At 45.8% G+C, this 13465-nt stretch overlaps 1 protein-coding gene across 9 annotated transcripts in view; it reads right to left on the bottom strand.

Annotated features, from left to right (window-relative positions):
• The window catches only part of LOC105690654 (RNA-binding protein Musashi homolog Rbp6), a 468805-nt gene that overhangs the window by 211531 nt on the left and 243809 nt on the right, over nucleotides 1-13465 (bottom strand). For all 9 annotated transcript variants that reach the window (XM_048652726.1, XM_025747124.2, XM_025747123.2 and 6 more), the window contains one exon: nucleotides 3058-3099. In XM_048652726.1, the coding sequence (XP_048508683.1) occupies nucleotides 3058-3099 (42 nt within the window). The remainder of the gene's footprint in view (nucleotides 1-3057; nucleotides 3100-13465) is intronic.

The following is a 13465-nucleotide window of genomic DNA, read 5'->3' as shown; positions in this document are numbered from 1 at the left end:
TTTTTTCTTTTACCGTACCGCTCCATTTACCGCGATTCTCGCGTCGAGAAAATACACTTTCTCACCTTAGTAACAAGATACGAACAAATTTTGCGAAAAGTTTTCTATTTCTGGTTTGAAAGTAGGACTAAATTTGACAAAGATGACGATTTCGTCCGGTCATTATACATATCGCCCCTGACTTTGACCGCTAGAGCTATTTTTGCACTGTCAAAGATTTTACACCCGCCGGATTAAATACTGTAGGGTGTATTTCGCGTGTCTATATACACACGGACATATCCCAAGTACATAAGTATCAAGGTAAACTGGTATGGCCGTAGACACGCCGGTGAAGATCAAAAAGAAATATAATTCGTGGCGTCGGAGGACTACACCAGAAGGGAGGAAAGAAAGGTGGGCGAACGGATCCCAGAGGACGAGTAGTTTAATTTAGACCGAGATTGACTCGACCTAATTTCTTCAGTGGACCGGTAGTGCACGGTAGAGGCGAATAAAAAAAAAAGGTGGATAAAAATAAAATGGATAAAAATGAGATGGTAGAATGGAAAAAAAAACGAAAGGAAATCTGAAAGGGATGAGAAAATACATCCCGTGACGGTACATCGTACGATATACGAAGGGAACGAAAACGGGACGTTGTCAACCGTTTCGGGACGAACGAATGCCTCGAACACGCGTAATAACACGGGATTGTATAAGTGAACTTTGCGAAGAAAATGTTTTGCCGCAAAGTTCATTGAAATGTCAGACTATGCCATCGGTCTGATGATAACGCAGCAGCGAGATTGGTCTATATATGCGCATCCAGGGTAGGTACCCCATATCGTATACATGCGTATATGTATATACCTACGTAACGTGTGTAACGTAAAGTAATTTAGGATACATGTACACAGAGGAGACACGTACGTTACGAGGCGAAGGCGAACGGGCGAGAGAGGCGAGACGAGAGACGACACGGGCAGCAAGTATACCGGAACCGCTTTGTTACCGCACATCCGGCCCAACGGAAACCAAGCAATGCGCTTCCGACACAACGGAAAGTAGTGACAGCCATTAGTCGAGGTTTACCGTCGCGAGCGGGTTATTGTATCTGGATATTGGAGCCGACGTTCTGTTCGTCGTTCCAACGTCGCACGTATCCCGGAAAACGCTAACCCCCTCCCCCCTCCTCCCTCCTCCGCCACCCCCCTATACACGTGACACGAGGTGTGCGTTTGAGGGGGAAAAGAGGCACACCGCGCCACCCTTGTAACGGGGTGTCAATGACAATCGTCATCGTTCCGCCCCCCTGATATCCTCCCGACGAATTCAAAGATTTCCAAGCATTCGCGAGCGTACGCGAGAAACTTTGACGAGTCGCGTATACGAAACGCATATAGTATACCTATGTACATATATATGTAAATGCAAACTGCTGACAATGCGCCATAAATCCGTATAAATATATTACGCACTTTGGCTAGCCCTATTTGTGGGTTAGCAACGTGTTTACAACAAGCATTGTGGGTGAGCTTGTCGTCCCTGGAAACAGTATTTTCGGAGCAGCACGCGTACACGGTGTACGTGTACATGTGTAACCAACAACCGAGCCGGAGCAACGCGGTAACACAAGAGTAACAGGCAACGGCAACGGCAACGGCAACGGCAATAGCAATAGCAGCGGTAGCGGTGGAGGCAGTTCCACCATGGTCGTCGTCGTCGTCGTCGTAGTCGTCGTCGTGGTAGTCGTCCATCCGCATTACAGTTTCACGAGAGGTTCACATGCGAGGCTCTGCCATTTTATGAAAATTGCAACACCATTTTGTTTGCACAGTAGCTCGTGGGGTATACGTATGTGTATAACAGCCTGTGTAACGCCACCTAACTACATTCCCTGGGTGTGGGCATGTAACGTTACGTACGAATGTGACTAATATCGCTTGTTGTTCGCTTTATAACCGCGAATTCTATCTATACATATATATATACGTGTATAATGTACGGGTGTGTATTATGTAGGAGCGTACGTGTTCAGGTAGGTGGAAAATACACAACGGAGTAATGAATTTCATGATTAGGAATAACTCTTGTTTGATTTTTGCCGAAAAATTATGAATAAACACAACAACGCGATAACTGTACATATACGTATACATATAGGACTACGCACCGCATACTGCACAAGTGTTACCTATACATCTCGTTGCAGCGTGGAAATACCCAACGTCGTTATCAAGCTCACTATATACACCATAACGATTTCATTAGCACCCGGTTCACAGTATTTGAATTGTGCAAAGTTTTTTACTTTTCCACCCCTTCCACTCTGTACGTTTATTTCTTTTTTTTTTTCCTCCCCCCTTCCAGAGAGAAGGGGTGGAGATTTTTCCCGCATTTTTTTTTTCTCTCCCTTTTTTTTTTTTCAATCAAGTCACAGATACACGGCAGCGAGATGAGTGGGATAGAAAAAGGGGGGGGGGGGGGTGAAGGGGGGGAGAAAGAGGGTGAAAATTGAAAGGGTTGGCGAGAATCGGGGGCTGCGAAAAGAGTTGAAGTGGCCGAGCGGCAGGTAGATCCTGAAGGGAGAATAGGTAAAGGGGGGGAGGGGAGGGGTGAAGTTGGTAGAGCGGGGATCGGGAAAGGGGTTTGAAGCTGACTGTGGATTGCAGGGTACAATTAAAATTAGCGCAATTCATTCAGTCAGTGGTAATTCGCGTGCCTGGCATTTATATTATTAAACTACGCAAATTTTGTACAACCGTGGCGTATACGTGTGTACAGAGGTATACATGTATACGCGTGTAATACCGAGTGGTGGTGTAGTATAGACAGGTGCCAGTTTTCTACCATCGCGTTGATGGAAAATTATTACCCATTTTGACACTGAATTTCTACTAATTTCGCGTTTATTATGCGACTGGAGGAAGTTCGACGTGAAAATTCGATATATATTTTCATAATTTGTACGACAAACGCGGAAAATATTTTTCGCTAAAAACTATTGCGTTAATTATTTCTATACTCGCGCAATCGGTATTCATGTGAATATATAACGTGAAAAATTTGACTCACCTTTGGATGTGCTCTCCTGGGAAAGGCCACTTTCGGGTCGATCTGCAACAGAAAATTATGGAAGTTAGGTATTAATGTTTGCTTTGGAGTTTAACGGCATCGATAGAACCGTCCGATTTTGAGCGGACGGTAGTCGTATTTCGCGGCGTTGGGGGCCGCTCTCGATGTTATACGTTCGTACACGCTACGTACGTACATACAGGTTTGACATTACGCACGCATGACGTTTAGCATATTTGGCGAACAACGTATTGATGGGACAAAGCATCGGCGTAATGGTAGCAATAAACAAACGGTTGCTGTATACACACGGCGAAAGGCAACGCTAATCAGCATAAATGGTTCGTTTCTACCCTCCCCCCTCCCCCCTCCCCCACCTGCACCACCGATCGTACACACGTACGTCGGTGTACACCTATACGAAGATATCTCAACGTATGATCGGTGCATCTATACCATTATTGGTTGAATGCAAGTTACGCTGTTTGCTCGAAACGTTCAGCTCCAGCGCTCCGTGTGTTTACCTTTGATATTATAGGCGCATTATTGCAACCCCGCAAAAGTGGTTAATCTGCGATTTTCAACTTTTTGATTGCCACGCCGGCCATTATTTGTCATCCTCATTATCGTCGTCGTTATTTTAACGTCGTGTATTTTGAAAATTATTCGAACTACCGACCGTTTTGCCCCCCCCCCCCCCCCCCCCCCCTTGATTCGTTGCCACGAGAAATTCCGAAGTGGCGCGGGACGAGGAGAGGGAGAAGACGATGAGGTAAGGAATAATCCGGGCAATGAAGTACGAGGAAAAACCAAACCGAGGAAAATGCAGGAACACCTGGTAAGCGAGAGTTTGGGCAAAGCTCGAAGTTACGGAAGAGAGAGAGAGAGAGACGGATGTACTTTCAAACAATCCTTGTCGAAAATTTACACCAAAGTTGTGGTGGGAATTACGAGTTACCCGGCAATTTCCTGGGCAATGAGTCCCACAGCTACGCGGACGTAATACTTCGGTGATATACCGTAGTCCGCATCTTTGAAACCTAGAAGAGTTCGGGTCAGATCTCCGCAATCGTTGGCGAAAACTTGCTCTCCAAAGAAAAAAAAAAAAATTTGCTAATGTTCATCCTCGGAGTGAGAAAAAAGGAATTTATTCAGAAAATATAAAGAAGATTATCATAGAACGAATATTGATCGAACACTTTGCATATTCCTACGATAACTCACACGGAATCTCCGCTATCAATCAAAAGTCAGATGGGAATGATATACACGCATAACGTTGAGGTGAACAAAAAAGAAAAAAAGAAAAAAAGGAAAAAATTCCACGAATGCCGAGCTTGATCGTTTTTATCGTTTCATTTTTCAGCTACCTGTGGCGATCGCGCGGATCTGCATGTATCCGTACGTACGTACGTTCGCGTATGTTTTCCGTTTCACCTCTCCAACGGTTGCGTATAGCCGGGAGGTTACGCGATGCAACGAGTTCAATTTTCAGGCGTGAAGCGATAGATTGAATTTGTATTCGCGTCGACGTTGCAACGACGTGTGTAGGTCGGGGTGCTGATCATCATTCCGACGGGGGGATAGGGTAACTAGGGTATGTTTGCGGAACCCGACGGCGTATAGGTATACAAGGCTTACGGCCGTCGAAGGGGAAGGTATCCGGTTTTATTTGATTCGAAAAACTTTTTTACCCAATCTAAAACAAAGGGGTATAGAAAAAATTAGGAAAAAAAAAACACGCGCGCACACATAAACAACCCCCGTCCATACGTTTCACCCTGGTTCACTTATCCTCACTGTCCCGAACGATTGTTCGACGTTGACAAAGCGTCGCCCTCCGCGTTAGCGTACCTACATTCCCGTGTACCGGTGTACGACGTATTGTCACAAGCCAATCCCGAGCGAGAAGGAGAGCTCGTAAAATGGAGGAAAAATCCCCGTCGAGCGTTTGGTTACAGGTGGAAAAAATGCATACAGTGTGCAACGTAAGAGCGATACGGGACAGCTTATAGGCTATCGCAATCGCGAACCGGATGTACGCGGATAAGTTCGCGCGGAAAAATATCACGTACCGTTCGAACGTTACAAAAAGATCTGCAATCTAACGCCGTGCACGCGTACAAGCGCAGCTCGAGAATGGGTATGAAAATGGAAGACCGTAAGAAAAAAAAAAGGCGGGAGTCGATGGCGGCGCGGTGGCTCCTCGACCGAGGGACACCGAAAGGTTCGCGTCAGTTGACGGCAAGGTACGCGGAAAAAGGAAGAAGGTGAAAGGAAAAAAGGGGAGCGGGGACCAGGAGGAGAGGGAGGAGTTTCAGACGCAAAGAGTGCACGCGGAGAGTGGGAGAGTGAAGTGGGTCTGAGTTTGAAGTTGAGAATAGCGGTGGCCCAGCCTCCTCGCAACGGATCGTTGCAGGTTGCAGTCGGAGGTTGCAGGTTGCAAAGTTGCCAGGCTCTCCAACTTTTGTACCATTGCACAGGCGCTCCGTCTTACGCGCTACCAACTTTTCCGATACACCCTACACAATACCTGTACACATAACGTGTACATTATACATGTACCCGCACACGTACCTCCTATGCCATACCTATAGTCGGTGAAAAATGTGAGCTCGCGAACGTCACCACTCGACATTTTTCTATTCGGATGTACGCGCGCTTACGTACGAAACGTGTTGCACGTCTACGTAAGAATCTTCTTCGGACGATCGGTGCACGGGGTGGTGCCCCACCTATGCCTCGCTTTGTGGATATTCCAGCGTCTTACGTCGCGGCTTCACCTGTCCCATTTTTGTAGGGTGCTATGTTTTTTTAAAGAACTCGCCGTAAGAGAGAACACGAAGAGCTTGGCGGCTCGCTACACCTAATGTCTTCCCACGAGAAAGTATTGTTCACTTATTCATCTATTTCCATCTTTTCGCAGCCTGTGGACTGCACCTCGGAGAATACTCGTAACGAAGCTATGCTGATAAATTTTTTCGATCATTGACCGAGAAGTTTTACAGATTTTTACGAATATGTGCAAACACACGTTTCATCCTTACAGACACATACGCCGGTGAGATAAGATAAGATACGTTCGGTATATTCGTGACGTATGAACGACTTATGGTATATAAATGTAGCCACATAAAACGGGGTATCCGCGAAAGTATCGAAAAGCTACAAGTGGGAGATTTCCGTTCGTTGCACTTCCGCCTGCCCCGATACAACGACCCTTTCTCGCTCAAGTTCTCTCTCTCTCTGTCTCCCTCTCTCTCCTCGGAAAACGAGCGAGAGAAGAGCAACGGGGTACGTATAACTTATGGATGTGCTCGTATACTAGACTCGTGGTCGTACGCATACATTTGCGCTATTACGGTGCGAAACTCGAATCTTTTGCATCCCTTCTACTCTACCGGCACCGGTTCATGCAGAGCTGAAAAACATTGGTCAAGATCAACGAACGATTCAAACGCGGTATTAGCGGTGTGTCTGCGTCGACGTCGGCGTATATCATAACGCACCGTCTACACGTGTGTAGGCAACAAAATTTTGAAACGGCGACATTACGCGACGGATACGTCGTCGCGTCGCAGCCAAAGGACGAGAAAGCGCATCGGATGACGCGACAATCTCCTAGTTTCTCTTCGTTTCCCTTTTCATGTTTTCCTCTATTCTTCTCTACCTTTATAGGCGCAGTCTTTTTTCTTTCTCTATTTAAACTCCCTTCTTTTTTATTTCCATTTGATTTTTTTTTTTCTTTCTTCTCTTTTTTTGCTCTTTCTCCTCTACCGTTTGCATCGTTACATATGCAAAAGAGCACGCGTGAAGCGCTTGCACAACGGAGCTTCGGCAAAGAACTATCCACCGACGTTGCATCGGAGCATAGAGGAGAATATAGCGGCACTGTACGTGGGTAGGTATGTGAACGCCGCTATGTATGGAATATCTGTACCTACGTGGTATACACTTTACCAGACTAGAGACTCGAAATCTTTGCCAGCCAAAGAGGGACGCGATCGGCTCAAAAGAAGCGATGCACACACCGTCCGGTGTCGATGAGTTGAAACCAAAGTTTTATCAAATTATTACGTCCGAATTTTTTCGCATAAACGATCCATTTTTGCTACGAACATTCCGTCAAATTTTCATGCGAGGTGTGACAAAAACCAAAAATGAGGAACACGCGCGAAACGGAATAATGCCGAGAAACGGGTATTTTAATTTTCGAAATCGTTTGAAAAAGAAAAACGAGAGAGGGAGATGCGGAGGGACGGAGAGGAGAAAAGAGAGAGAGAGAGGGAAAAAAAGAAGAAGAAAAAAATCACGCGTGGTCCGCGGCGCTTGTTCGTTCTCAACTTGCAGTTTGCCATTCATTTTTTAATGGTACAATAATCTGGGAAAGCGCGGTAGTTAGCGAGGGCGGCGTTGAGTGTATTGCGCGATGTAACGGGAGCTGGCTCGGGGACTCTGTTGGGAAACATTCCCGGTACCATAGAATCCCTGATATTGCTTTTTAAATTAATGCACCTCGTTTGCAGACACCCTTTATACACCAGTCTTTCAGGACACGGTATAGAGACAACCTTTCATGTGAAGTTGCGAGCGAAAGATACTCTTGTTGAGATTAGGTCTGCAGTTCTCCTTCTGTTGCGAGCTCTATAAGATAGTAAAAGTTTTACTATCCTTCCTTCAAAAACTTCACTTCACTTTGTTACGGTTCATATGTTGTTGGGAGAAATTTTTTTACTACCCCAATACGATACCGGCTTCGAAATCCACGCTGAGATTTTTCAAATGATTCGGTTTTTTTTTTTTTTTTTATTTCATTCATCGTCGATAGAGTTTCCGACCAATGACCGAAGGATGTTGGTAATTTTTTATCTTTATTCATTCGATTTTTTCCCTTCCCCTGAATTTTTGGTTTACTTTTTTTTCAGTTCGGTTCAGCGATACCCGTTTCTTTTGAAACTTTTGTAATAGCTTTCCAATAAATTGTATACGTCGAGTTTGTGAAACGGCGAAATTCGAAGTAGGTAATCGGGTGGAAAAGCGTCTGGTCGCGTTCGTCCCGGTGAGTTTCGGTGGGACAAACGAGGGCCAATAGTTTATCAGGTTAGAATGATACAATAACTGACGATATTATATTTCAGTTTGACCAATTTCAACGACAGAAATTATTAAATTTTCAAAACCGCGATACCGCAGTACGTTTGCGTGCACCAAATCTGCTTTTAATTCGCACCGCAAATTGAACGCAAATATTTAATACCGATTTTAAAATTCATCACCCAACCTTTTTGCTCCTCTATTTCCCGACTATCTGTATCAGTTTTAGCTGCGATCCGGGCGATTTTTACGCTTCGAATCTCCCGTCTCAACTGTCTCGCGGATTTATAATACAAATACATTCGTTCGTTCTTACAATATCTCCATCAACCGCGATAGCGTGATACACGTAGAAATAAAAATGCACGTGTACGCGAGTACTTTATTTCTTTGGCAGCAAAAAGCGGATTAGGTGAACGTGATAACTTGACGTAGTTCACCGGGCGTGACCTCGACGAGAATATACAGCCCATATAACCTACGTCTATAGGTAGAGATATAGGTATGTACTAGGTATGCAACGAAGTAGGTTCGGCGGAACCTTGCCAGAAGCTTTGCGAAAGGTGTAGCAGCCCGCAGTGAGCGAAGCTGTGCAATGAGTTTATATTCCGTGTGTATGTAGTAGTTGCACGGATGGGATACGCGTATATAGGAGAAGCCACGTAATTAAAACGCGAATACCAGAGGGAGCGGGTCTGTTTATAAGTCTACTATCCGCAGCTTAGCGTTTTAAACAAATAAAGATTAACATATTTAATATTAGAGACCTTTACCCAATCCCCTTTTGAGATTTATATATCTACAAAGTTTTGTCACCGTAAAGATTTTCACTTGGAACTGAAAGTGGTCCGACAAAACTACCCGTTCCGCACTCGAATAGGACAATAATTTTCCCCGGACTTTCCTCTAGTTTCTACTCCTGATCCCACATAGTCCGTTACTGCTGCTCTAGCTCGCGGACCCGCAGAGAGGGCCAGCGGATTGCACTCGAAAGGTCCCTGCGAAAGCATTGGTTTTCCCTCTTCCTTTATTTCTGCTTCGGTTTTTTTCCACATTCGCGTCGTTGTTCTAAAATCAAATTCCGGGAATGGTTTACGTGCCAAAAAAAAAAAAAAATCTCCATCCACGACGGATTTCGCGTGGTAAAGATCAAACACCGAAAATCGAACGTCCCGCGAACGCGGAGTAATCGATTCAGGCTAATTGTGAACCGGATTCCGATAATTGCGAAAATTTGCCCGACGTCGTTTCTTCGGTATTCCGTCTAAAAACGGAACCGAAGAAGTTTCTCAAGGTCCGAACGGCCATCCACGTAGTTAGTTCACACAACACATTCGTTACTCCGTTACATATACGCGTGTATATGTACGAGTACAGACACCTACATACGTTCTACATATGTGTAGACGCAGTTCAGATCGATTATTACGTCTGCAAAAACGAGTTGGAAGGTTTTTTTCCGGCTATTTTCTCTTCGCCCGATTTTTCCCTTTCCCCTACAGTTTTATTTCGTAAGAATTATTTCCCGGTATTTATCTCCTAACAAATGATACGACGATACACGGTACGTATACAAAAAGATGTATAGTTTTTGGTTCGGGTCAAGTTTCCGAAGTATAACCGAATCGGAACGAAATACCGTGATATATGGGGTGGTATTTGCGTTAAACATTGTACATTGGTTCGAGGAAGAGAAGACAATCAGAGAATTTTGTTTTTTTACGAAAAAAGTAAAAAAAACAAAATGAATAAAAAAATACCTCATCTCCAGTTTTAGTCGTCCAATTTCGTTTCACATGTACGATAAACATACCCTATTAACGGAAAAAAAAAGTCCGCGCGGGAGGGTGGAAAAAGTCTCCAGTTGGCAATAAAACAGCCACTACAAATTAGTAATTAATGTTACGTTCATTTTGTTTTACAAGAAAACGCGCGGGCGGGCATCGCGGCGGTAGGGCCCTTTTATTTCCCCTCGTAAAGAACGACACCCATCAGAAACGGAAGACTCTTCGGGTGTCGAACCTTACGGCTTTTCTCACACCCTTTCCCCGCGCGCACGAACTCAGATCATTGGATCCCGCCGACTTCGCTACGGGGTATTAAAAAAACGAAACAAAACAAACAAAACAAAAAAAAGAAAAGAAAGCAAAGTAAAAATAAAATGAACAAATAAAAGGAGGTGAAAAACAGAGGGAGGTAAAGCGACAAAGAGGAAGACTAACACCGGTTCCTACAAATCATCCCCTTCCGTATAAATATACATATACCGGAGAATTGCCTTAATTTTCTGCAACAATAAATTTGACTGCACGTGTATAGCACCGTGCGAAGTAGATATAAATGCATATACGTACATACATACGTATAGTGTATATGCCCGGGTAAAACGTTACGTAAGTATGTGTGTTTCTACGTGTATACGCTATTGCGGAAGTATATACGGTGACGGTGTGCACGGTGCAACGTGAGGGCAATTAAAAAGGAGAATTCATGTCTATGGAGTCGGAGGGGGCGGACGGGCGGGCGGGCGGGTGGGTTTCTAGGATGTACGCAAACTACGCGATGTGCCGGTGCAACAACCGGGCGGTTAGTCGGTAGGTGTGGTAAATCCCGAAGGAATAACACGACGCGACTAAACAGAAACAAGAGAAACGGCAGGGAGGGAGAACAACAACCCGCGGTTCTACGATTGCGAGTACGTAACGTAACGTAACGTAACGTACGCCGGCGTACGGCGGGGCGTACCGCGTACTCTACGTTACGGCGAACCCACCCCGTGCAACACACGACTAACCGGAGAGCCGGGTATGGTCAGTTATTGCGCGAGTCTGAGCGATAGCTTTTAATATTCGTATAACAGCTGCGTGCCGCCGCGGCGTGTACGCTATCCAAGATGTATAGTCTATCGCGTACCGATACACATGTGTACCATAAAAATGGACCTCTTCCACTCTCCCTCCGATCGCGGTACGTATTCTCTTTACGTACGCGAGGACGATTATTATCGGGATTTTTATGGCCGAGAAATACGGCTGAACTCGAGATACGCAGTTTTTCATTTTTAATTTTCTACCAGAGCACTTTCGAGCGAACTCTATCCCACGCACGTGCCATCCAGAGGTCGAGAATACAGGAGATACAGGAGGACGGGTTTCGATAAGAAGTACCGAGGCAGGCGCGGTGTCGCAGGGGTAGTTGCGCGGCGGTGGCGGACCGTCGCGCTATTGCGTAATCGCCGGAAGACTCGGAAGAGATATATTTCCAGGGTAAGGATATATATAATAGAGACGACGCAAGCGACAGCCTGTGAATTTAATAGAGGCGAGTGTCAGAAGTGTTTGTGACAGCGTCACCGGCATTCGGCGCGAGCCAATATTCTACGGGAATTGTGGCAGCCTCTTTCATCCGACGATACCGTACGATATGTACATGTACGGGTTATACCGGCTGAGGAAAAGACTGTACGCTACGCTCTTATATATACCTGTATTTGTACGCGTACAGGGTGTCGCGACAAAACCATTTTCACTCGTGCGACGTAATAGAGGCGCGGTATTCGTCTAGCTATAAATACGCATCGGATATTCCGTACCCGTGTACTTGTACGCGTTTTGAAAAATAACATTATTTCACCCACGCGGTGACAAAACACCGGCGTACTCTTTATTATTTCTTTTCGTAGAAAATTTCGAGTCGAGGAATTTCACGGGCGATCGACGGGGTAGCGCGGTATCGTCCCGGGAGATTCATCGCCGCGAAAAAAAACCGACACCCGTTAGAGTCGCGCGTGTGTGTACCGGTGAATTTTCCGAAGGAACGATTCGAGCTCCGTGTAGTATGTTGCTGACACGGTGAACTCTTTGACCGAGACACAGGACTTGTATCTAATCCGGCGTTATTGCAACCCGGGTCTGCTGCTCATATTCCCGAGGGTGTAATGCACGAGGCTTCGGAAAAGCCTATATCCCCGCGCAGCACCTCGTTCGCGATTCCTATACGCTATAGATGTATGTATGTACCTACAGGCAGAAGTATACGGTACATGTACACCAACACGTATACGCGCCTCTATGTATTACATAACCCGTGATTATATCCCACGAACGTTTTCAAACTTTTTTTTTTTTTTGCTAGCCAAGCGAATTTCGTTCCCGAAATATTTCAGTTTTACCTCCACGTTCGATAGGTAGAGAAAAAAGAAAAAATACATATATATATATACATAGGTCTCCCCGTTCCCGCAGTCTCTATTCAGGTGTATGTACGTAACTGTACATGGTTTTGTTTTTTTACAACCGTATATATCGTACTACCCTATATATATATACGGATGTATCTGTATACGTATATATAAATATATATCACCTCAGCCACGCCGACGGCAATTTGACTTCGGTCTGGTGAAGCTGTTGCCGCTGACACTTTGACACGGCGTACCGCCGAGTGTCGGGATGCGCTGCGAGAGAGAAGATGCGGGAAGAGATGAGGCGGCGAAGAGGAGAGCGGCTCGGGGGGCGGGGCGGGGAGGGAGGACGGAGAAACCGGAGGACTCAACCGTACGGCGGTGGACGTCGCGTAAGAGCCGCGAGAGAGGTCGGGCAAGCGAGCTGCGTTGGGCAGTTATGAGTTCCTGTAATTGTTTTGTCATGTTTCGGTTGTTGTTGCCGTCCAGTGTCTGGCCAGTTGTTGGCTAGTTGCTGGCTAGTTACCCCAAGTTGTGTAAATAGCACGCGGCTTTGCTGACCGGATGCCAATTCGCTGGGGTAAATGAGCCCCCGCGTCGCGTTGTATAACTGTAAGGCAACTGAACACGCGTGTAAAAAATGTCGCGACTCCGATATACTTTTTTCGATAGAAATTGAAAAAAAGTGCGTCGTCGTCGGGGAATTTCGACGAGAAATTGCGACGGTGATAATTTGAATTACCCGTGGATCGCCGTTGACGAATCCATCGGAGGATCGTGAGCTAAATACGGCGGGGTTGCGGTCGGTGGCAGAAACTTGTCGAGGCGGGGAATCGGAGATACAGAGTTGCAGTTGAATCGAGTTTACCGTCACCTTTTAGCATTTGCTTAGTCGGTGGGCTCCTCGTTGTTTCCGATAACCGATTTATCCATCTATAATTCATAGGGGAGAAAGAGAGAGGGAGCGATGAGGGGGGATCGATGGGGGGGGGGGGGGGGGAGACTGGTCCGCGGGATTTACAAGTTTCCGTGGGACCAAACCGAGGCGAAACGAGAAACAAACTATGCAATTAGCCGCTGAGTGACTTCGATAATCGGCAACATTGCCGCCGGCGAATGTCCGCCGCTCGT

This window comes from Athalia rosae, chromosome 3 (assembly GCF_917208135.1).
Source record: "Athalia rosae chromosome 3, iyAthRosa1.1, whole genome shotgun sequence".
NCBI classification, from domain to species: Eukaryota; Metazoa; Arthropoda; class Insecta; order Hymenoptera; family Athaliidae; genus Athalia; species Athalia rosae.
Note: the sequence above shows the minus strand (reverse complement) of the source record. Positions and strands in the feature narration are given on the sequence as shown.